Source organism: Ostrinia nubilalis, chromosome 9 (genome assembly GCF_963855985.1).
Source record: "Ostrinia nubilalis chromosome 9, ilOstNubi1.1, whole genome shotgun sequence".
In the NCBI taxonomy this organism is placed as follows: domain Eukaryota; kingdom Metazoa; phylum Arthropoda; class Insecta; order Lepidoptera; family Crambidae; genus Ostrinia; species Ostrinia nubilalis.
This window is the reverse complement of record NC_087096.1, coordinates 9,383,906-9,409,654: the sequence shown is the minus strand read 5'-3', so window position 1 is coordinate 9,409,654 and position 25,749 is coordinate 9,383,906. Positions and strand designations below refer to the sequence as shown.

The window sequence follows — 25,749 nt, the reverse complement described above, 5'->3', positions numbered from 1 at the left end:
GGAGCGTACGGCGTCGCGTTCATTTGAATTACGCTCAGCTCCGCCTTTTGTAGTCGACTTCATTTAGCGAACTTAAAGGGAACTCTTTTATTTTGACCGAGCAAAGAACTTAAGAGATGCATTGTTGAATCCGTAACAAATTGCACGCCGTGATTACGTTAAGAACTCCGTCGGTGAATAAAGGTAGGGCTTAGATTGGAATTTAGCAGTTACCTCAGCTACGTTTTCAATGGATTTTAAACTACTCAAAGGAAGCTAGGCTGCCCGATTTGTTTAATTAAACTTCTGATGCTGAACGTTCTTCAGACGTTGATTGTAACGAATTTGCAGTAAAAAGGTTTACTTCAGTTGTTCTACAATATTTGTTTTCACTGAAGATACATATTATAATTGTAACGATTATGACCATACCTTTGTGCATGCTTTACTATAAAATTGTGTTACGAGATACGTGCATAAAAACGTTGCAGACATTATTTTTTATTTCGCGGACAAAGTTTGCCCGCTGGCTCCTTGTAAACACGCAGTCTTCTCTGTCCTAGAGTGGAGAGGCAACAAGTGCTCTAAGTAAACATCTCCGTTGCTCGTATCATGTCGGTGTTAGCTTTTTAAAATTCTTATTTCCTCGGAAAATATCCCAAACGTGAAAATCCCTAGCAGTTTTACAGCTAACTTCGTCGGGTTACATCCCAAAGGTGAAAATACTGATGTACCGCTATTTGAAAGGGTAGCCTGGAAGCTCCCTTTGATCGGAACTGCATTGATTACTGGTTCTGTTAAACGGCAGTTAGGGTTTGAGTAAAGTTCATGCTGACGTAGAGTCAGTATTTTCTTTTCAAATAACACTACCTAACATTTATTTTCATTAAAATGTTACATATGAAAAACACAAAGCACTAATCTAAGTATGTTTTATGTGACGTAATGTTTTTGTTCCTGAGCTTTACCCATAAATGAATACAATAATATTGAGCCACATAATGTAATGCCGATCACGTTAGGCATACAAACAGCCGATCACCAGTGGGATCGTTACGTGCAACACGAATTATACCATCGAGTGCTAACACGGACCATTAATTCATTACCGATAAATAAATAAACTCGTCCAACTGTTGTTAATCGTTATATAAGTATCTGAAATGAAACATTAACCACCACGAAGCAATTAACGTTGTATTTTGCAATAAATATTTGCCAAGTAATTGAATCAATATTATTCAAACATTTATACCCTTTTGAAGAACACTAAAAGCATCAGAAAACATTTGACTTTATAATGTGATCGGTAGGCAGTTAAAGTTCACCCGAAAAAGCAATAGTGATCCGAAAGTTAGATCCTTCAGAAGGATTCCTATGAATTTCAATACCAGTCTCCTGGGGTGAATACGGAAAAAATCATACGTGTGCGTAGGACATTAGCCGAAAGGGTTTGTGAGGGAGTTCGAGCCTCGGCGCGTCACGGAGTCTGCCTGAGGCAATTTGGTACCAAATGTCGTTTGGTACGTGCCCCACAAATAAAGAGGATGGGATAAAGCTGCCCGTATTACATTAGGAACTGTTAGGATACAATGTAACTTGTTTCTATACATTTTGAATGCATGTGGTGAAGACGTAGGATTTCCTGACTTATGAATGATGCTGTTACTAGAGAGATTTGCAAGTGATTTATTTTTGGACGCAAGTTATCTACGTTAGTGTAGTACTTTAGACCTTACGTTTTTCCACCCGCATAAATCAAATACAAATCTAAGTTAGTTGGTTTTACCCAGGTACAGGCATCTGACTTTATAAAATCATAACTATTGTAAAAATAATTTAAATCACGTTTACGATTTTTCATAAATGTCTCGAAAAGAAAGAGCGATTACGCAAAATCTAGGTCTGCACCAAATTGAGCCGAAGACCGCGTTAAGGCACATTAAGAATTCATTCAAGTCCAAACTTTAGGAGTGACAATGAAATCGTCATTGCCATTAATTCTTTCTTCCAATATCCCGTTAGTCCCCTACTTTCGGCGTCTACTTAATTTTTGTAAGTGCGTATCTATTTTTCACCCTTGGCCCCGGTTCTAGCGACCCTCCAAGATTTACGTCCCCGACGCGAGCAATAACCGGCCGGCCTACCTACAGCGACAGCCTGTTCGGTATTTTAAAAAGGTACGTCTGAATCCGCGTGAAAAATTGCCTCCTTCCCACCCCTGCGCCGAAGCCATATATTTCAGTCATTGGCGCGCGGAGATGGCGACAGATAACTTATTTAAAAGTGTTTATGTTAAACCACTCCGTGAACCGTAAATGGTGAAAATAGCTTGTCATCCAGACTTTTTAAACGAAAGTAAGAAGTCGAATAAGTCGATAAACCCGAATCTATTGGATACACAGGTTTGCATGAAAATTTTGAGAATGGCGAGGTCGTAAAACACATTAGCACGTAGTTCGGCCCCACACGGCGCCGCAGCCCGGCGATATTGGGCCGAATGCATTGGCTTTTTGTAGAGACCTATAACCGGGGGATTAGGACGCGCCGCCCAATATACCAATTTACCGTCACACATATAATGCACCCCAACTTGTTACAGACGCCCTTTGAGCTTTAGCGTTGTGATTTCTTAATTGAGTAATCATGGGGATATTACTCGTGTATCTACACAACGCATGACACGGTTAACATGATCTAGTACATGTGTATTTATTCTGCTACCTACTTACAAAAAGTTTAATGAAGTTATGATAATTAAATCCAATAAAGAGAAATGAGCGAAAAACGGTACCGCTTGGTGAAATGAACCATTAACTCATTACCGCTAATTAAATTAGTTCTTTACTGTTGAACAACAATATTATCTCGGATAACTTTTTGAGGCGGTGCCATAAAGCGAAATTGATAATTGCATTAACCTCAAAGCTGGAGCTGTTAACAATTTACGCGCAATTAATGTTCCGTTTATCGAAGAAGTGTCTTCGAGCATTCGCAGCGGAATGCCGCCGAGTACTTGCGCGGCCGCACCTCGATTGAGGCCGGCTGCAGCATCCTTGAAAGGCCGCATTCCACCATCAACATCTATTTATGGTCTAAGTCCTCATTTTCTATCGCGGTTGAATACATTTATCAACCTCTAAAATCAATAAATTACTCATTTCGTAACTCCCCCTGGCCACCTTACAGTTTCATAAAAATGAAAGTACTTATTTCGAATAACAATGGCCCGCTGATTGATTGGCCGCGCCTGTTTGTGAATTCATTAATGAAAACTTTGAGCTCAAAAATCCGTCTTTTTTGTTTCAGAACATCCTGGATAAATTTAATCCAGGTGCTCGGCAGATGATAACGGCCGGAAAGGCGTATTTGAAGGCTTTGCATGGTAAGTATAATTTGATGTAATTAAAGAATGAGAGCAAATAAAGGCGTGTTCAGAATACGAGAAAGCATTTCCATGAGCGCGGAGGCGTCTTTCCGTTCTATACATAGCCAGAACGCAAGGGTGTGAAACTAATCGAGTATAGTTTGGAGATGACTTTTTTTTACTAAGCTCCTCCAAACTATACACGACCAGTACGCATATGCTGCGTACTGCTCGCGTATACTTTGTAGTGACTTAGGGCAAATATCTTACTCCAAAATATACATCGCCAGTACGCATACGGACTAATCACGTATGTATTGTAATAAGTGCGTGATTACAATTTATACGCGAGTAGTTGCATGCTAGTCATTTTGTCTTATTGACCTCTCTTTCTATTACATATTAATTAATATCTGCGTGTCTACTTTAAACATTGAATCATCTTTCGACACGTATTCTGCCATAGAAAAGATATTTGTTTTGGGGCTGATATTTAATTTTCACCAATTCTCGAATAACTATTAAATTCAGAATTATGTAGGTATGGAAATATGTCAAAATGATTTTGTTCTTGAGATAAAAGTTAATAAATAAAATAAATAATAAATAAATATCCTTAGACATTTTACACTGCGCTTCTAGTCCCAAACTAAGCAAAGCTTGTACATAATTCTAAGTATTAAACATACATACTTAAATACTTTTTTTTTGTAAATACATACTATACATAGAAAACACCCAGTCGAATACAAACAAATATGTTCATGCACAAAAATGTTTGTACTGTGCGGGAATCGAACCCGCTACCTCCGGAATAGTAGACCACTACACCAAACGGCCGATAATACAAACCTAGCATTTAAAGTCTCGCATAATGTATTAATAATGCACGTTGAACTTTCTTCTCTCACTCTCTCTCATTTTAAATGAATTTATGATTACACTAATAATTGTTATTTAATTTCAAATCTACCTAATCAATTTAATTTCAAAAACCACTTACAATAGTGTTAAAAATCTAGATTTATTATAGATTCAGTAAAATAATAATATTTTATGTAATAATATCGAATAAATGCAATTTTAAATTTAGTTCCATATTTTACTAAATCAATATCAACTAAACACACCCTAGTCAAGTGTAAGTGGTGTAGTAGAAACTAATCGAGTATAGTTTGGATATGACTTTTTTTACTAAGCTCTTCCAAACTATACACGATCAGTACGCAAAATTCGTGTATAGTTTGGAGTCACAGATTTACAAACGGGCACTACAAAATATACACGAGCAGTTTCCTATGGGTGCGTTCTGGCCATGTATAGAACGGAAAGACGCAGCGCGGAGTTTGAGTAAGCAATAAATGTGTGGAAAGTGAAACGCGGAGATGTCGCGTCCAAATATTCGTAAAGAGTGACGCGTATTCAGTGAAACGTGGACAATTAATTTATGTACTGTAAGCCAAATGGGCGCATCTATATGCAAAACCTCAGAGTTCCACGCTTGCTTGGCTACGGAACTGGGGCGTAGTTTGTGCCAAATTGTCTCTGTTGGCTTATCTACAGTATTATGCCCGAAGCTCTAGTAGCAATAAAGTCGGGCATTCTGCGCGATGTATGGCCCTTGGAGCTTGTTCCTACTTTATTTTTGGGCTAGTTTGCGGTTAATTTGTTTTATTTTACAACACTTTAATGACCCGAACGATATTACGGCGTGACTCTTTTGTCATTTTGGTCTGTGACGATGGCCTACTTCTTGCGACTTTTATGAACCACGTCAGGTCAAGACTAATTCGGTTTCTAAGCGCATGCAAATAGTAATTTTTATACCTATCATCATAAAAATATTAAAATGTTTCTTGCTTAGATTTTACATCAAAACTTGTAAGGTACGAATGTTGACAAATTAAATTAAATCACTAGAATTAATCATATCAAAAGTGTGACATCCCGTGCTCTGAATATTAGAGATACTCTTAATAGCGTGTAAAATTCATTATTTTAAAAGCCCCAGGAGAGACTATTTACATATTTTATAAATTCCCTACATTCTCGAAGCTCTGTAATATTTTTTAAAGAGCTCGCCCTAAATGTTTTACATTAATTTGCGCAAAAAGTTGTCCTTGTGAATTCTGGGCAATTACCTTATCTGACTTCTAATGCGATAGGAGAATGTTGTTTATTCCTAACTTGGGCTATCAAACTAAGCCTAACGGCCTAGCTATTTAGGTAAAATATTTAGTAATGGGTAGTTGTACACCCTTGTATAAACTTCAAGTTCTAGTCTAGCTGACTTTGTGTTTTGAGTCGAGAATGTCTTAGTTATTTCTACTATTCAGTTATTTAGTTTAATTATTAACTATTATAATAATTTTAGGAGCTGCAGCAGCTTCTAGGCTGTATGTGGATGCCGTGGGCAAGCTGGGCAGGCAGGCCCAGCAGGGCACCTGGGGAGGCTGTGCTGATATTGGTATGTACCTACCAGATGATATAAAAATTAGAGCTGGAGTTTAAAAAAAAGCTTGCATAAAGCGTTATTTTCCGATGTCTTTTTCCAATCATTGCACTAATTCGTACTAAAAGGCTTTAGGAATTATATTATAGTCATCGTTTTTTAACGTAGGTACCTCATTATTATCAACCAGCGTTTGGCTATGACTAAGTATTTATTCAAAGCTGTGACTTAAACCTTACTCATACCAAGATAATATACCTACCTAATTCATTTATACATTTATAACGATTACAATAATACATGTTCATTTTAGGTACCGCCCTCATGAAAGTAGTGGAAGTATACCGCGAGATACAAGATCAACAGATGAATATTGTAAGTTTCCACTGTTTACTGTCTGCCTTTATTAATCTTAAAATAGAACTACACATTTATGTGCTAATATTGAACTGCAAACATGTATTATTAACAGCATCTTATAAGGTTTTCATCAACTTTTTTTGTGTTGGAACTGCTGACACATGAATTAATTAATGGGGGATGACCCCATTGAATGTAACTGGCAATAACAATAATCTGTTTGTTTATCGCAGCTGAAGGCGTTCTACGTAGACTTGCTGGTCCCTCTAGAAACTAATCTCGAAAAGGATACAAAAGTAGTACAGGTCAGTCAATAAGAAGCCTCCTTTCATAATCTTTTATGTGAATAGTCCCGTGATTCCAGGGATTGTTTACTACTAAGAGGAAACAGGGTTCCGAGTTCAAATAAGCTTAATATCTTGTGAGATAAGAATTTCTATTAAAAAAGTTTTGTCCGAAGTGAACGACCGTCCCGTAGGTATTTTTATGTACACGAGCTATTGTCCCATTGAAGATAAATGGAACACGGTATGAAGTGAACTCTGTGAGGTTCCAATTTAGTTAAACATCAGTCGGGTTGCTGTTAAGGATAAATCAATGTTTATATTTACAAGAAGAAAGATTTATCTTTTTACCTTACCTTTTCAAGTGATCTCATTTTGTGTTTATTCCTTTCAGTTTTCTTTTGACATTATCTTTGATATTGTGAATACATTTCTTCTATTTATTTTATTTGTACTCTTTTTTATATTTGAAAGCAAAGTACAGTAAATAGGAATGAAAACGGTTAATAATTGAACCTTTTTCGTATACAGTCTGAACAAAAGCGGTTCTTACAACAACACAAACTGCGCTCTGAGAGCTACAGCAAAGCGGCGGCTACGATCAAGAAACAGCGCAAGAAGAAAACCAACGTCAGCAAAGTTGGTTCTGCAATGGACAAAGAGATGAAGGTATTTAATAATGTCCCCTAAGTACTTATTATATTTTATTTATTATTTTCCTTAAAAATCCATAGAAAGTTACTATTGTGTGAAGGTACTATTTAAAAGATTTCCCAGAGGCACGTCAAAAGTAACTTATTAAGAATCGATTAAGATTTCTTGAATTCGAGAAAGTTTTTAAAATACTTCATTCTAGCAAAAGCTTTCCAGCAATCCAAATACAATAGAGAACTAAATATAGCTATGTGGCTCTAATTTGAACCAGTGGGTAACTGTAAAATGTAGTTTTCGTTCAACAGTTTTAAAGTTCGTTTCACTATTCACAAAGCTTATTCGGAAATTCTAAAGCTTTTGAGGTACTGTCCCAATTAAAGTAAAACAACGAGACCTATCTCTATTGATGTCAATTTTGGCTTGTTTATTATTTACAATTCCGGAGGACCTGACTAGCATCCTTTTTATCCATGATTCGTATTTTTTGTTGCAGAACATGCAAATATTGGAAGAGGAAAAGACGAAATTGGACGCGTTTTGCGAGCAAAGCTTGAAAAATGTAAGTTGGGGAGAAATCCTTTTATTTCTAAACATTTGAAATTCTTACCGTTTTATTTAAGTAACCGAGCAAACAAACAGCGCTGTAGACTGGGTCTTAATTTTGTTGTTGGTTTAATGTCAATAGCAAGGACAGTTCTAATAACCTTTTATTTAAATTGTAGACTGGTTTCATAACAAATAATTTAATAGATATTGCCAATAAAAATAAATTTCAACAAAGCAAATTGCAAATACTTGGTCCTACGAGTATGTAACTGTTTTCAAGCGTTGTGTAGAATTATCCCTAAAAATGAAAATGTCAAAAATCCTCAACATTTCGTTTAGGAATACTTTTCCAAGCAAGCTTCATTTAACATTCATAGAAGTTTGTGAAAACATAACTTTATTCAAATATACTTTGACTTTCGGGTTTTCACAGGCGATGACCCAAGAGCGCCGTCGATACGGATTTGTGTTGGAGCGACAGTGCTCGCTGGCTAAGCACTGGCTGGCGTACCACACTGCTGGAGCCACGGCCTACAACACCGGCCTGGATGAGTGGCTTGAAGTCTCCAGGACTAGGGAGTATCTCCCGCCCAACGTGGAGGCCATGTTTGTCAGCAGGATGAGGGTAAGTTAATTTATCATCGTCAGCACCTAGTAGTTCGGAAATAGACCCGTGAAAAACGTCAGAGTTTGAATTTAGCGGTTTCCCGCAACCATCTGTACCTAATCTTGGTCAAACCTGAATAAAATAACATTTATTTCATTTCATATCATGAGTATATTAATATCATCGGTCCATAATACAGGTTATAAAATGGCATAGAATCATAGAATAATAATGTACTTACGTAGAATATTGAATCTCCTGATGAAGTTAACGAGTCCAAAGTAAAAAGAGAAATGTTCAATTCCTTTCTGGAGAAAATATTATTATGATAAATTCGCATTACAAAGGTAACCTTTTCATACAGGTCTTTAAATATTTATTTGTGCAGACTTGACATTACTTGCCTCATACATATCCCGCCCATTCTTGTCGTGATATCCCATAAAAATGAATTCCCACTAACATGGAATTATTTTTACGAGCTCCTTTATCGCGTACGCACCATTTAAATCTCATATTCGTCGAAAATACTGGATAAACACCGCAATTGTGTCAAAATTGCATTGCGTAAATAAACGCAAAAGAAAATCACTGAGCCGGCGAAATTGTTATGGTTATGGACACGACAAATCGATTCCCGATTTCGTTATTCAATATTTGATTTTGTTGCTGTTGATAAATGTTTAACCGGGTCAACAAGTGTGGTCATGACGGTCATTTTTTGTGGTCATGTTACGAGACAAATTGAATACCTATTGTACAGGTAATAGAAAGTCATTGTGTCGTGCAAAGTCAGTAATAGCTTTCTGTTACGCTATTGCGAACTTGATTAAATTGAAGATTTTTAAGACATTAAATAGGAACATTGTTCGGAATATTTGAGACATCTAGAATACCTAAATTGTGAGATTAATTTTTAATGCACTAGTGTCAATAGTCGCATTGCTAGTGCTTCAAAGGCAGCTGCTAACAAAGGCACGCTAACTACGAGACATCAAAGCTCGAGATGCATACCAAGCGAGATGTCTGGCGACGCAAAAGCCATATTTGTGTTTGGGCTAGATTCTCCGAACTGATTTTTGGCTAAAAGGGGAGGTTGCCATAAATTGTAGTGAAAGATTGTATTATTTAATGAACATTTAGTATTTTTTCTGGAAATGAAATTCATAACTCACTCATTTTTACTCTTGTTTTTATTTTTTCTTCTTTTATTATTATGTGCCACTGTCATGTCTATGTAATTTCCTGTATTTGTGTGATGTCCATTGTAATAAATGTATCTTTCTTTCTTTCATTTTTTCATCTAGCCAAAGAAATAAAATAAAAGCCATACAATTACGTTTTTTTAGTGCCAGTAATAATGTTCCAAAACTACTTTAAGGTTTTTTGGGATTGCCAGGCTGTTATTTTTGCAAAATTGTGGAACGAAAATCGATTGGAATATACAATTAAAATATTGTGTGACTTGATCCTGTCAATTTGTATTCTATCCCTTATACCTTGTACTGAATACTAACCTGATGAGTATAAGATTTTAACCTGATGAGTAGTTAATAATAGGTACCTAATGATTTCAGTCTAAATTGAATCTATTACTCTTAGTAGAGTTAGTAATAAAATTACTTAAGACACGCTAATTAATAGAATATCGTATCGTCTAGACATAAATTACTTATCCTCCATGACCTCTATTCTCAATATCAGAATATAGATGAATTATTGAACCTCCTACGAGTAGACATAACGTCTCATTGGTTGCATACTCGACCTTGTATTAAGCTCCGACTATATTTGAATAGAATAATTTGACCTTTGTAGGTAGGTGGTTGCAAATTGTTGAATGATTAGGTACCTACGAAAAGGTTAATTGAAAATTGTTTGAGTGAAAATGTTCCGTTACTACTTACGTTATTCAATAATTACTCTTGGGAACATTAGCGATTGAAATAATACGGCCTTGGTAGTAAAACGTTTTGGTTGTTTAAAAATTCAATCGTTCTCTCTGAAATGAGAAACCATTTCTAAAAGTGTTAAGTAATTCAGGTCGATCTAGGTAATAAATAGCATTTCATGCCTATTTGCTTCAATAAGTAAGCATTTAAGCTCTAGATGACACACCAATTCGTCATGCTATTATCTTCATCTTCAAAGATAACCGATAATGTTATTTTGCTTTTCTGGTGCTGCGGAAAGGCCTCCCTAAACCCCAACGAAAACTTAACCCAATAATTAGGTATCTATTCAAGATTCTGTACCTTTGTCCATACAGCAAGTATCCTTCTGGGCTGACGAGGACATCTACGCCAGCCCTCGAGCTGGTGATGACGACGACCGCGCTTCTGTCGGCTCTGCTCTAAGGAAGACCAGATCGGTAGACGCTTCATGCCTGGACGTGCGTTCCATCGGTGAACTCGGCTCCCCTGCACAGGGGCTGTCCCGTGCTAAATCCGACTTCAACTTGCAGACCAGCATCCATGCTGATGAGCCAGGTAAAGTATGGGCTTTATAGCCATCTACGAATATAGTGTAAAAATATGTAGCAAACATTTTTAATAGCAGACATTCGGGTTGTTTTGTTATACCTTCGAGGATACAAAAGTTAAAAAACACATAAAATAAGCACTCGTAATTTCTCAACCTAAATATTATAACAAGCCACGCAATTAACTTTTCACCTTTACTACTTTACTAAGACCTCTACAAGTCTGAAACTAATGTTTATAATAATCATTTGGAATAAAAACAAACATTAGGGATTGAAGTATAATAGAACGGTTCGTTTGCCGTATTTGGAAACAAATTGGATCAATAGAATAAAAGAAGACTGAAACTGATGATTTCCAATCCCAAAATGTTAATCCTGTTTCCACCAGATACTGACACCCGCATCGCGACCCGTCCATCTTCTTTAGCTCCACCAACTTGCACGACACGTGACCCGCCTCTGGCACGTGCTTTGTATGCATATGCCGCAGCTGGAGACAACCAGCTCAGCTTCCAGCAGGGAGATATGCTCGCTCTGCTCGGAGAGAGGACCAAGGGCTGGCAGTACGGAGAGAACTTACGCTCGCACCAGGCCGGCTGGTTCCCGCTGGCTTATACCGAGCCGATCGCTAACGATGACGTCATGTGAGTAGCTTCATTCAGCTCAGCTTCCAGCAGGGAGACATGCTCGCCCTACTCGGAGAGAGGACCAAGGGCTGGCAATACGGAAAGAATTTACGCTCGCATCAGGCCGGCTGGTTCCCGCTGGCTTACACCGAGCCGATCGCTGACGATGACGTCATGTGAGTACCTTAATATAGCTCAACTTCCAGCAGGGAGATATGCTCGCCCTGCTCGGAGAGAGGACCAAGGGCTGGCAGTACGGAGAGAACTTACGCTCGCACCAGGCCGGCTGGTTCCCGCTGGCTTACACCGAGCCGATCGCTAACGATGACGTCATGTGAGTAGCTTCATTCAGCTCAGCTTTCAGTAGAGAGATATGCTCGCCCTGCTCGGAGAGAGGACCAAGGGCTGGCAGTACGGAGAGAACTTACGCTCGCACCAGGCCGGCTGGTTCCCGCTGGCTTATACCGAGCCGATCGCTAACGATGACGTCATGTAAGTAGCTTTCTCCAGCTCAGCTTCCAGCAGGGATACATGCTTGCAACGCTCGGAGAGAGGACCAAGGAATTGCATTACAAAGAGAACCTTTGCTCATAGCAGGTGGACTGGTTTCCATTGACCAAGCTGTTTTCAACATCATCATTTACCCTAACATAGACCCTTCCCCAATGTTAACGACAAAGGTGAGGGTAACTAGGCTGCAAAGTTTTATTGTAACCCTAATGTGGCTTTACCTGTCCTCCCAGTGCTTTGAGACAAATGGAAGAGCTGAGAAAACCTCCATAAAAACTCAGTATCTGCCGATCTGAAGTAGTCACTTAATTACATCTCAGCTCGCTAGCTCACTATAGCTGCGCGCATGCACCTAACGATGTTCTATACCAGGCGTAGGAGAAATTTACTCTATTCAAAGGCAATAAGATCGAAAATCCTCTACAGCGGCAGCTCGCCAGCTCGCTGGAGCTGCGCCCAAACACCGAGCGAGGCGCCGCCGCCCGCGCCCGTTGCTCACGCGCAGACTACGCCTAGTACGCCAGCCGCTGCGCACCCGCACTCGCACCCGCCGCCGCGCATGTTCGGGGATACAGTCACTGCGCATCACGTTACAAAGGTATTTTAGGCTCTATACTTATGATGATAAGGTACAAGGGTTCAATTCCAATAAATTTATCGTCGTCTTTTTCTTCCGTCCCTCACTGATGAGGATCGCGATCACATACAGTCTTTAGATTGACCAAAAAAGATAGAAGATTTAAGTCATCAATTAGTATGTGTATTAAAATAGGCATGATACCTAAAAAGGTATAAAAAGTACGGCCAACGAGAAGCGATACCAAATGTAAACATACCTACCTAATGTCATGGGTGAACCCGTCTGACTGACATATTTTGGCGAGAGAACGAGACATTACGACAAATACACAAGATGGAAAGAGACAGAATATATTGTCAACTCGACAGTCGTATCGACCTTTTGTATCGCTGCTAGTTGGCCGTACTTTAGATTTGATTTTGTTGTCTACAAATTATGTTCATTTATTTGTAATCTACGAACTAAATTGTATCCGTTTCTATCACGATTCTACAAAAGTAGTTTAACCTTGACCAGGGTCGCCTAGGCAGCGGCTCCCCGGGCCTGCCACCGACTCTCCCGGCTCCGTCTCCCAGCGCACTGAGCTCGTCAGCAAGCGCCACATTCCACGCTTCCACTCCGTCAGCTCCAGGAACAGCTATCAAGAACTCCACGTCATCAGCTAGCTTCACCACTCACGCGGTCATTGAGACCCGCAGCTTCGGACCCCAGACGCTGCCCATGCGCTCACAGGTACATAGATGGAGTAGGATACTGTGTATCGAAAGCTTGTGTTATGATCATTTGCTAATGTTCGTCTCTTGATTTCTTTAGGTTAGATCTTCAAGGTTGACAATATGCAATTAATATATTTTTTTCTTGATAACACTCTAGTGTTCGAAGTCTACTTCGCTGAATGAGGCTTTATATTCTTACATCGTAATAAAATTAATTAATCAGCTATCACTCCCTTTATCCCAGGTGGCACAAAACAAAGCAGGCCCAGCCAAAACTGCAGTGGCAGTGGTAGGCGCTGCCGGTAATGTGTCGCTCCACAGCTCCAACGATTCGGGCTTCTCCAACGAGCCCCCGCCGCAGCCCGACATTGATTACAGCGATGAAGAAGCCCAAAGGCTACGCGTACCCATCAGGTAAAATCTCAAAACAACCTTTTTGTATGTAGTTACGCTTATTACATTTAGTTGCTATAGTATTTTATGTTTGTAGTTTAGTTACACTTTCATTTATTTTTCTATTTTTATTTTCTCCTCTTAGTAAATCTGCTCAGCAAGCCAATGAACACAAAGCGTACTTGCTAAAAACTCAAAGTCTCAAACGCGGACCGAAACCAAACCAGAACACCACTAATGGGTACTTGACAGATGATCAGCAGCTGATGCTTCGTAACATGCTAGACATGGACAAAGATTCTCAGAGAGTGAAGCGAACGAAGTCATTCTGGAAGTTTGGACGCACGACTTCGGAAGAGATAATGGAAGGCATGTCCCTTTGGCAACACCGTGATATTGTTGATACAGTACCCGAATACAAGAAAAAATTGTTCGTTAAAATGAAGAAAGAATTGAGGCCAGCTCCGGAGATTCCAGAAATAAGAAAGACAGCAAGCCCTGAAAAATCACCACCACTTGATGACATGCCGTCCCAGCGACCCAAAGAAACAATTGACAGAAAAGAAATGAAAGTTACCAATGGCATCCGCCAGGCTAGAAGTATGGGCTCCATACAAAATGAAGAAAACTTGGAAAAAGTTAGAAAAGTGAATGAAAACTACAAGCAGCAGAATCAAGCCATGAATAAGAAGAGTATGTCTGAAAAACATATCATTGAAGAGAAGCAAGAGGAATTTGTCCCCAGGAACGAATCTAGACATTCTGATTTGACCAACACAAGTACCATCAAAACTAACTTTGAAAATAGCTTTTACAATGACGAGAGTGGAGAGGGCTTTGTGATGAAAACTGTTAAGCGCAGAGAAATATTACAAAGATATGATAACGATAGCAGCTCTGATGTTAATTCTGTTGCTTCAAGTACTGATCCATATGACTGCATTATTGTAGATGATCACATGACATCCGGGAAGCAACAAGAACTTGATAGACGTCGACAGGCTCAAATGATAGATGAAGAAGTAAAGAAAAGGAAAGAGAACGCCTATATGCCGGAATTTGAAGAGATTGAAGTGACTCCAATCAAACCACATGTTCGTGCTACAATATCATCGGAGAAGGTCAAGAAAAATTCGCACGAACGGAGTCCACCAAAAACTATGGAGTTCAAAACCTTCAAAGACAATTCAAAGGAAGTCAAAACATTCTCAGCTTCATCTGAAACCTTGAAATACAAGGATAATGAACAACGCACAGACCGCTACGGAATACCTTCTGAACGTAACAATAATGACATACAAAATGAAGACCATTACAATGGTCATGACGAAGGAACTCTAAAATACAAAAAACGCTCAAGCAAAGAAGAAAAATCTCGTCAACAGAACACTATGGAGAATGGAAAGAATTACAAGAAAGAATACCCACAAGCTGAAGCTCGGTCTCCGAAGAAAGATCCTCGGTCTTATGAAAGCCGAGAGCCACGTATCGACTATTCATTGGATAGACGCCAAACGAAGAGAGAATTTTCAGAAACAAAGACAAACCCGCGAAGCAAGAGCAGAGCAAATAGAAGTTTCGATGACAGTTCTCTGCCATACAATGGGCGTAGAGAAGAGAGGTACTACGAATCGAATATTTCATACTTCAGTGATCAAGAACGTCGTGTTTCTCGTTACGATTATGAGACGGATTCAAAGAAAGCAGAGAAGTCTAAAATGCGCCAAGAAGAGGCGAAGCTAGAAGCGAGGCGTTTTATTGATCGGAGGAGTGAGGGTCCTTATAGTGAGTCAGATGACCAGAAGTTCAATGAGGCACTAAAGCAGCAGAGGCCGCAGTTGCTCCCTCGTACAAAACTGCTGAAGAGGTCAGCGGAGGGAAACGACTTGCCTGAGGAAGGCCACACGTTTGGTCCGTGGTACGATTTGTGGGGACGGGAGACTGCGGTCTACAAGTAGTGTAACAGGTCCGTTATTTTTTATTTATTCTGTTATTTTTCTTCTTCTAGTTATATCCACACCTATTACCGTAAGTATTATTAATTACACTACGACAACCCTTTGACAAAAGTAATTTGCAAATTACATCATAAACGATATTGTGCTAGGGTTTACAACTTACGCTTATTATCTTCGTCTCATTATTACATTAAAAACTCGTGATTCTGAGAAATTAAACTTGCGACACTGAGTAATAACACAAAATGTGTTCCTGTTACTAGCTATTTTTCTGTTTGCAGAGACTTAATGGATCTTGTCTATACTTTTTACGTTTCAAAGTATTTGTCATAAAACACTATTTATTAATGTGACTATTTAGTAACTCACAACATTTATTTTTTGTACAGACCCCAGCAGTTTGCAACGGTGAAACTACGGAAGACGCTAACAAATGATAGGTCGTCGCCTGCCATCGAATAATGTTTTGTATAATTATTATTATTATATTTTGTTAATTAATATTAATTGTAAATTAGACACACTATGTATTTTGTACAGTTAAATATTCATAGTTTAACAAAGAATATATCACAATTTTTACAATAATCTAAAAAGTGGTTTTAATTTATTCTTCCCTACAATCAACTCCTGACACAATTGTAATAATAGTAGGACATTTTCTAACAACACATTGTAACTCAACGTAGTGAAAATTAGTGAACTATTCCACGAATCAACAAACCGTAATCAACATTCCATATTTGATACAATCGCCATAATTGCAAACATTATTGTAACAGTCGTGGAATGGAATTAAGGCAAATGGTATTTAGACACTACATTACATTATGGGTGCGTATTTGTTGACTTTAACTCCTAACTAGTTAAGTATGTTGAATCAATACATTTTTTACCATAAATTTTTGAAGCTATTACTCCAGGAAGTTGGATCCAAAATCAGTTCTACCTCTTTATTGATACGTAAGCCTGATAGAAAAGTTAGCTTTATAGAGACCCATTTACTCGCAATAAAGAATGAAAGCTCAACTTGTAGGTTACGTGAAAAATCATCGTCAATTGGCTTAGATGACAATGGAAGATGATATATTCGCGAGTCCGCGCCGGAAGAGCGCGACGTCGAGAAATGCTCCGATACGTCACTCGTAGGGTTTCTGATTTCTCGACCAATTTTTTTTCTCGAGTTTCGAGAATTCTCGAGGCCAAAGTCTCGAGTTTTCTCGGGTCTCGAGTCTTTTAATGAAAACTGCTGAAATCGGTTGAAATTTAATAAAAACAGGTTTTTTTAATCTAATATACCTACTTTTATGCACAACAATCAATATTAGAATTTAGTACCACTTATTTTGGTAAGGAAATAAACAAAAAATAAAATATTCTTTCAAAATTAATATTTACTTATAATCATAACAAGTCATAAATTTGCGTGCACTTTAAGGATAAATAACAATAAAACTCTGAAGCTACAATTGAATCACTTTCTTGTTTTCTAAAGAACACAAGTCCAAATAGCAAAATTACGATAAATAAATAAATAATTTTTCAATTTCTTTTAGACTAGTCGATACCACGCCTCCACGCAATCTATGCACATGTCGTGGCAGCTTATAATTAAGGCTACACTATAAACACGTACTGTTTTTTAATGTTTTTTTCCAGTTAATTGTGTATGTCTTGTTAGCTGTCCTTAAATAAATAAATAGTTTTTTTTTATGAACAAAAAAAACTTTTTAAGAAAATTTTAAATTTCTTACAGATAACGACTTGAATAAACTTTACGAGGAGACACGAGTACCTAACCTAACGTCTGTTAGGTAAGGTAACTGTCTAGTTAACAATTTTTTTAGTTAGATTAAACTTACATATATGTATAATAAATATAGCATACTCGTTGGTGAACATTATTACTTAGTTTCGATTGAGATCATAACTTGCAAATCAAAACAGTTAAAAAAGGAAAGACTAGGCCAGTCTAAAAGCAACGTTGACCTATTAAATAATAAAAAACTTACTTTTGTCTACGAAAAATCGGCTTTCAAGAATATTAAAGCTTCAAAATCGAAACTCGAGAATTCTCGAGCTCCGGTAATTTTTTTCTCGTCTCGAATGAAGCCAAATTTCTCGAGTTTTCTCGAGTTCGAGAAAGCTCGAGCAGAAACCCTACTCTTGAGGGATACCTGTTATGTCTGATGGGCTCGTATAAATCTCACTAATCGCGTGCTTGGCGACGGAATCACGTACTTTGGAGTACGTAACGTGCACGTAACAAATGCTTGTTCGATGGGGATTACCTTACTGAGTGGCATTAGCACGCCAGTTTTGTTGTAGCCACGCCAAACTGTGTCAAGTCATATGAAAGTAGAAGTCTGAAAGATACACTGAAAGTTAATTCTGCTTAGTGATTATTATATTATAGCCCTACGCTTAGTTACTTTTCAAGACATTTAGATTTAAGAATCTAAGGGCGATACAGAAGTAAATGACAAAAACTCCTGAGAGAAAAGATTAGGCAAAAATGTGCCGATCAAATAATATTTATACTACCTAAACCTGAAAACACAATATAAGGCATAAGGTATTATGGACATCATTACTCGTATTAATTCTGAAAAGATAATGCAGAAAAGCTTACCTATAAATAATATTAAACATTTGTTTAGACTTTCCGAGCCCCTTCAAAAGAATGTCCACTCACAAATGCAGGCCTAAACATTTTCCAATACAAGGTATTTGCTTACCCTTCCTCGGAACAGATTCCGAAAATTCTGTGCTAAAGGGATAAACAAGAGCCCGGCACGCAGATTTTTTGCGTTAAAAAGAACCACTCACACAAGCGCCGACGTTTTTGATACGGCAAAGCGGCAGTGGGTAAGATTTTCTTTGTAAGCGAGGAGCTAAGGCGTAGAACGAGCCACGATTATAGCAACCCAGGAAGCCGACCTACGGGTTTTGCTGCCTCAAAAGGAACACAGCTATACAGCCCAGCCAGCGAAATGTCTTTGTTAACGTAAGTACTTAAAAGTAGGTAAGTACGTTAGTGCTATGAAGGAATTTCATTATACTTGTACCCCGACTATAAGAAATGTCTAGGGTTACCTTTGAGACTAACTCTTGACAGAAACATCTAAAGATGTCGGCGTACCTAGCTATTCGAATCTAAACGTTTGTTATATCACCAATTACAGCGGAATACAAATGCTTCAATTTCTACTGTAAGGCCTAATTAATTTTGTTAATTGCTTGAACAAATCCAAGACCGAAATATGATTATCTACTGCGTTGAAATTACCTAATTGGATGAATTGTAGATACATACCTACCTAGATTTCATTACATCTATTGGATATTTTGAAATCACTGATATCGTTACCTGCATGAATTTGCTATTTACTGAAATTGGACGGACTGACCAAGACTGTATGATATTTAATACGTATATACTTTTTAAGGTTCCGTAGCCAAATGGCAAAAAACGGAACCCTTATTCAGAAATTCATATAGAGGAATTGATGACTCTCTAAGTGTGCTATACTTAAATGCTTTATAACTTTCTGCAAAAAAAAATCATTAAGTGAAAAAAGTTCATTTTAGTAAGTAAGTAATTAATATTAATTGGTATTAATGCATTGAAGGAAAATCTTTAAATTTCAAAGAAAATCATAAGCATAACTGCCTATAAGTAATATACCTATTGAACCGCCTACTTGAGGTCCTCCCAAAAATAAAACGAACGAATACGAAATGAGGTGTTTATTCAACCTTGCAAAACTTAAGTACAAAATATTTCTCAAGACCTATATTGATCGGAAAAAAAACTTTAATATCGCGTGCTAAAGACGAACAGCGCCATCTAGTACAATTGTATGAAACTACTAAGTTACTCAAACATATCGCCGGCCAAGGACATCGTGATGTCCTTCATAAATGTAACAATTTGTAAGTACTAAATACATTACGATATGAATTAATAAAGTTTTTAAAGTCTCTATTTAAACGTCCATAAGTAAACAAAATTCACTAATTTGGAAGATAACACACTTTGGTAATTGGTCTCTTAACAATTGAATTTTTACACTTCACTGATATCACTCTCACTAAATTATCTTCACCGGGGTAGCTTTCTACTACTCTTCCTAGTGACCATTTGGAGGGTGGTAAACTATCGTCTCTTAATAAAACTAGGTCTCCGGTCTTAAAATTCGGTTGTTTGGTCATCCATTTAGGTCGTTGTTGCAGCCGTGATAAATATTCACTCGACCATCTTTTCCAGAAATCCTGGAACATTCTTTGTGTTAGCTGCCATCTCGTTAGTCGATTAATATTTGAATCCAAATAGCTCTCCTCTGGAACGATAGTTGGAGATTCACCCAGAAGAAAGTGACCAGGGGTCAATGGCAACAAATCTGTAGGATCATCACTCATTGGAGATATTGGTCGAGAGTTTAAGCAGGCCTCGATCTGTGAAGTGACTGTAGACATCTCTTCGTATGTTAGCGTAGTATTTCCAAGAACACGTTTTAGGTGGAATTTAATTGACTTCACCCCAGCCTCCCACAGGCCACCGAAGTGCGGAGCTGAAGGTGGTATGTGATGCCATGTAGTACCATCATTAGCCAGGATGTTCTTCACTTCTGATTGCAAATTTTCGGTACTCTTGTCAAATAATTTTCTAAGTTCTTTATTTCCAGCTGTTAAATTCGTCCCATTATCGCTCCACATGTCTGAGCATTTTCCTCGCCTAGCAACGAAGCGCTTGAAAGCTGCGATAAAATCTTGAGTATTTAAAGATGTGACAATTTCAATATGTATGGCCTTGGTCACCATACAAATAAAAATGGCTATATAACCTTTCTGTGTTTTGCAACCTCTACCCTTTGAAAGTCTCAAGTCAATTGGTCCTGCAAAATCGACCCCACTGTGCAAAAAAGGTTTACAGGGTGTAACACGAGCATCAGGCAAGGACCCCATCATCTGGGTTCTAGAGTTGACTCGGAATCTAGCACATTTCATGCACTGGTGAACTACTTGTCGAACGAGGCTCTTAGCATGAACTATCCAGTATCGTCTGCGGACGTTACTCAAAACCATCGTTGGACCGCCATGTAAGGTACGTATGTGGTAATCGGTAAGTATTAATTTCGTAAATGCATGATTTCCAGGTAGGATTATTTGGTGTTTAGTACAATCAGGTAAGTTGCTTTGTTGTAATCTCCCCCCCACTCTTAGAATTCCCTTGTTGTCTAGAAAGACGTTTAAGTTACGAAGTTTACTGTCCTTTCTAACATTTTTATTTGTAGATATTCTTTCAATTTCATCTTGAAACACTTCTTTTTGACATAATCTTATACATACTTCTCTGGCTTTATTTATTTCTATTCCTGTTAGATGTATTTCTCTTGGTTTTTCCTTGGTAAAGAATCGTAGTATGTATGCTGTTACTCGTAATAGTTTTGTTAAACTTGAATATCTCCGAAGTAAATCAAAGTCTTCATTTTCTGTTATTGTATTTTTGAAAACATTAATCTTTTCTTTTTTCTTTTCCAGGTCTGTTGTGTTCTCCTTTAATTGCTTGTATGTAAGATCTTTTTTCAGAAGTTCTTCAGGTCCGGACCACCACAAGTCAGATTGCAAGAGTTGACTTGGGGGAGCTCCGCGAGAAGCCACGTCAGCAGGATTTTGCGTCGACTCTACATAGCTCCAACATGTCGCAGGTAGGACAGTTAATATTTCAGAGGTTCGGTTAGCAATGAATGTCTTCCATCTTGAAGGGTGGCATTGTAGCCACGCTAATACTATAGTCGAGTCTGTATAAGCATGAATGTCAGCAGGAGCTACATCAAGGCATTCAGCTGTTTCGTGTAGTAATTTTGTCAAAAGTACAGCACCACATAATTCGAGTCTTGGTATGGAGACGGTCTTGATTGGGGCGACTCGAGTTTTTGCTGTAATAAGGCGAACGTGTATGGTTCCATCAGCCTTGACGACTCGTAAATAAACGGCTGCTGCGTACGCACTCTGTGATGCGTCACTATAACCATGCAATTCTATCTTTAGATCATTGTTGTTTGTGTTTAACCATCTATTTACGTATATATTTTTTGCTTGTTCCAGGTCATTGCAGAAGTTGAACCATTCTGTCTCTATATCTTTTGGAACATCTTCGTCCCATGTAACTCTAGCCAACCATAATTTTTGTATGATTATTTTAGCTACCACAACAACCGGAGCCAGCCATCCCATCGGGTCAAATAGTCGTGATATTTCACCAAGAATAAATCTTTTTGTGACATGATTCGTTGGAGGTCGTAAGTTTATGTCATACTGAAATTTGTCTGTATTTTTATTCCATCTGATTCCCAAAGTTTTTATAATAGTTTCTGATTTCAGTATGTACGCTTCATCTGTTTTGGAATCACCATTTTCTATTTGTTCCTCAAACTCTGATTTGTTACTTGCCCACTTTTGCAATTGAAATCCTCCAGCATTCATTAAATTTGTCATTTGGGAATAAATTTCAAAGGCGTCTTCTAAGTTGTCAGCTCCAGAAAGTAGATCGTCCATGTAAAAGTCTGTTTTTGCAATTTTAGAAGCTATGGGGAAATTCTGTTCTTCATCTGCTGCTAGTTGTTGGAGAGTTTTTGTAGCAAGATAAGGTGCGCAAGCTGTGCCAAATGTAACTCTGGTAAGTCGAAATTCCTTTAATTCACCGTTTACTCGCCATAAAATTTTCTGATAGTTAGCACTCTCATTGGTTACTTTAATTTGACGATACATTTTAACACAGTCTGATGTAAAGGCGATTTCAGGTTTACGCCATCTCATAACAATTTGTCTCAAATCTTGCTGTAGTTTAGGGCCAATTAACATGTTGTCATTGAGGGATTTTCCATTAGGACCCTTGCATGATGCATCAAATACTATTCTTAGTTTAGATGTTGTTTTCTCTGGTTTTAGCACAGCGTGATGAGGCATGTAAAAGGAATTACATGTGGTCTCGTTTTCGTTATTGGTTATCTCTTCCATGTGGTTCAGTTGCATGTACTCCATCAAAACTCTTGTGTATTCTGTCTTCAGTTCCTTGTCTTTGTCAAGTTTCTTCTCTAGGTATTCTAATCTTTTCTCTGCTATTTGTTTCGTGTTGCCATAGTCCAAATTCTTCTGTTTAAATGGAATCTCAACTATGTATCTTCCTTTACTGTCTCTGGTGTATGTTTCTTCAAAGATTGTCTCGCATTTTTGTTCTTCTTCAGTTAATTGTTTTTTGTTTTTGTATGTGTCTCCAGATTCAAGTTCCCAGAATTTTTGTAAAATGTCGTTATCTTCTTGATGTGTTGATATGTGCATGTTGATTACGTTATGTTTTGAGTCATTGGCATAAGTTAAGTTGATCTCTCCAGATAAAATCCACCCGAGTCTAGTATTCTGTGCTAATGGTGTATTATGAGACCCAGGTTTCACACCCTCCAATATAATGTTACTGTAGACTTCAGCTCCAAGAAGAAGATCTATTGAAGCTGGTGTGCCGTAATGTGGATCAGCTAGTTGTAAACCTTGTATGTGTTTCCATTGCATGTCAACTTGTCTTGACGGTAGAAGACGGGTCAATGACCTTAGCACATATGCCTTTACTGGGAGTTTGAATGTTCTGTCATATTCTGATTGTAGATTCAATGTTACTATGTGTTTAGTGTGCATCATGACATTATTTCCTAAGCCGCTGATTGTGCCGTTTATTGTACGTTTTTTAAGACCCAGGTCTTGTGCAGCTTTCTCGGTGATGAATGATCCTTCAGACCCTTGATCGATAAGTGCTCGTAGTTGTAGTGTACGTCCGTTCTCGGCGGTCACCTTGACAAGTGCCGTGGCTAACAAGATGTTAGTTGTATGTTGGACTCCAGCTTCCATTGCGTAATGTGTTGCTATGTTTTCTCTCTCTTTTGTCTGTGTGTTTTGTGTCTCTTTGTATCCTTGGGTTGAATTGTCTTGTCGTTCGTTATTTTCAGGAGGTTTGTTGTTGTGATACTCAGTATGAATGAGCGTGTGATGGCGTTTTCCACAAATGCGACATCTTGACTTTTGTTTACATTGTTTCACTGCATGGTTAGGTATCATGCAATTGAAACAAAGGTTGTTCTTCTCAATAAATGCTTTCTTGTCTTGAATGGACATTTGTATAAAGCCTTGACATTTGTAAACATAGTGGTCTTCGCCACAAAGTACACAACCCTCTTTAGGCGTATTGTAAAATACTCTTTTTTCTGTATTTATAGTCGTAGGTTTTGTATATGTACGTAAGTTTCCCTTTGTTGATTGAATTCTTTCCAGTGATCTAAATCTTGACTCTAAGTATTTTGAAAGGTCTTCGAATGTTGGTAGTGTCTCGTTATCGTATTTGCTTATTTCTTGTTCCCAACCTTTTAAGGATTCATTATCTAACTTGCTTGTCAGTAGGTAAACTATCATTGGGTCCCAAGAACTTGTGTCTACTCCGATGCCTTTTAATCCGCTCAAACATTCCGTTGTTGTGTCTAATAAATTCTTGATAGGGATCGCATTTTCCGTTGTTATAATTTTAAGTGACATCAATCTTTGCAAATATGAATTTATTATAACTCTTTTGTTGCTGTATCTCTCCTTCAGTTTTAACCAAGCTGAGTCATAATTGCCTTCAGTGACAGGTATGTGTTTAAGTAAAGTTGCGGCTTCTCCTTTTAAGTTTTGTTTCAGTAAATGTAGTTTGTTGACTTTACTAAGAGATTTGTTGTTATGTACAAGTGAAACAAACTGATCAGAAAATGGAATCCAGTTATAGTAACTTCCATCGAAGCTTGGAATCTGTATTGGAGGAAGTTTAATTTGTTGTGTTGAAATTTCTGAATCTTTGTTTTCAGTTCCATCGTTGGATTTAGTTGGACGTGGATATTCACACTGTTTTTTCAACATCGTTTCCTTTGTGCTCACATACTCATCTTCGACTTCGCTATATGTGTTGAAAATGGTGTCATCTTGCGATTCGTCACTATCCGTGTTTTCGATCAATTTAATCTGATTGTTTTGAAACTTTTCCCACAATTGATCAAGTAAGTTTATTTTCATTTCGATGTAATTCCATGATAAACGGTCTTTAGGTACTTTTTTAAAGTTAGTATGTGTTTTTTCTATTTGTATTTGTAAGCCTAGTTGTATTTTTTTTAATTGTTCATAGACACTATGTTCAGCACTTTTTTCCATTTTGCGTATTTAAAACTGTCTGTTAGATTCTAAGTTCAAGTTAATTTAATTTTTGTAAGGGAACTGAATATTTGTCCAAAATAACTAAATTCGGTATTTTATTTGCACTGGCAACACTGATAGTTTTAAGTTCACAGTTTAATAATTCACTTCACTTTGACAGCTAACGTCACTTGAGTTTGACAGCCAACGTCACTTTAAATGTCACTTGAGTTTGACAGCTAACGTCACTTTAAATGTCACTTGAGTCTGACACTGACAGCTAACGTCACTTGAGTTTGACACCACACTGTTGCACTACTGTATACTGTATTTCGCGAACCGGCTCGGGAGGACCATGAACCGCCTACTTGAGGTCCTCCCAAAAATAAAACGAACGAATACGAAATGAGGTGTTTATTCAACCTTGCAAAACTTAAGTACAAAATATTTCTCAAGACCTATATTGATCGGAAAAAAAAACTTTAATATCGCGTGCTAAAGACGAACAGCGCCATCTAGTACAATTGTATGAAACTACTAAGTTACTCAAACACCTATATTCTCGGTAATTGCTCGCACATGCCTAAACCCCAAACTCGTAAAAACATCCGATGGCTAAGTGGTAATGGACTTGAATCGACATGGAAAACCAACCTTCGACAAGGGAGGAAATACCGCAAAAAATATCGTGTTAGGATTTTTTTAAATTTTATTTTAAAGTGTGATGGAATAACCCATTTCTACCTTAATTTATCCTTATCAATTGGTTATTTTTGTTTAATGGCAACCAAACCTCTTAGGGAGGTTTATTTCAGTCAGATATAGTGTTACAATATCACGTGGGTGTTTTAGTTCTATTGCTTTATCATGGATTTCATGGAAACAAGGAAGTACATCATAAGGCTGAGTTGCACCATCTTACTTTAACTTTAACAAAAGGGGCAAAATCTGTCAAACTCCAAACAAAAAGCACCGGTTATCGTTATAGTTACCGTTAAAGTAAGGTGGTGCAGCTCAGC

At 37.8% G+C, this 25,749-nt stretch overlaps 2 protein-coding genes across 2 annotated transcripts in view; one reads left to right on the top strand and one right to left on the bottom strand.

The window, feature by feature from the left end:
* Positions 1–15,993, top strand: part of LOC135074767 (uncharacterized) — a 188,770-nt gene extending 172,777 nt beyond the window's left edge. The window contains exons 5-20 of the mRNA XM_063969150.1: positions 3,289–3,364; positions 5,721–5,813; positions 6,112–6,173; positions 6,392–6,463; positions 6,974–7,111; positions 7,590–7,655; positions 8,076–8,267; positions 10,519–10,738; positions 11,123–11,379; positions 11,570–11,694; positions 11,730–11,852; positions 12,297–12,468; positions 12,952–13,182; positions 13,411–13,580; positions 13,705–15,525; positions 15,907–15,993. Coding sequence (XP_063825220.1) covers positions 3,289–3,364; positions 5,721–5,813; positions 6,112–6,173; positions 6,392–6,463; positions 6,974–7,111; positions 7,590–7,655; positions 8,076–8,267; positions 10,519–10,738; positions 11,123–11,379; positions 11,570–11,694; positions 11,730–11,852; positions 12,297–12,468; positions 12,952–13,182; positions 13,411–13,580; positions 13,705–15,517 — 3,810 coding nt within the window. The 3' untranslated portion in view covers positions 15,518–15,525; positions 15,907–15,993. The remainder of the gene's footprint in view (positions 1–3,288; positions 3,365–5,720; positions 5,814–6,111; positions 6,174–6,391; positions 6,464–6,973; positions 7,112–7,589; positions 7,656–8,075; positions 8,268–10,518; positions 10,739–11,122; positions 11,380–11,569; positions 11,695–11,729; positions 11,853–12,296; positions 12,469–12,951; positions 13,183–13,410; positions 13,581–13,704; positions 15,526–15,906) is intronic.
* Positions 15,994–19,252: 3,259 nt separating this feature from the next.
* Positions 19,253–25,045, bottom strand: LOC135074592 (uncharacterized). The gene is made up of 2 exons (XM_063968935.1): positions 23,257–25,045; positions 19,253–23,172 (listed from the first exon to the last, which is right to left on the bottom strand). The coding sequence occupies exons 1-2, from the start codon at positions 24,746–24,748 to the stop codon at positions 19,535–19,537; spliced, it is 5,130 nt and encodes a 1,709-aa protein (XP_063825005.1). The 5' UTR covers positions 24,749–25,045; the 3' UTR covers positions 19,253–19,534.
* Between the last annotated feature and the right edge of the window lie 704 nt (positions 25,046–25,749).

Bases quoted from the DNA above. Each gene is read 5' to 3' on its own strand.
- LOC135074592 (XM_063968935.1), bottom strand. From the start codon at position 24,748: ATGGAAAAAAGTGCTGAACATAGTGTCTATGAACAATTAAAAAAAATA. The intron at 23,173-23,256 runs GTACAATAAACG...ATCTACAATCAG, and splicing joins AGACCTGGGTCTTAAAAAAC to AATATGACAGAACATTCAAA.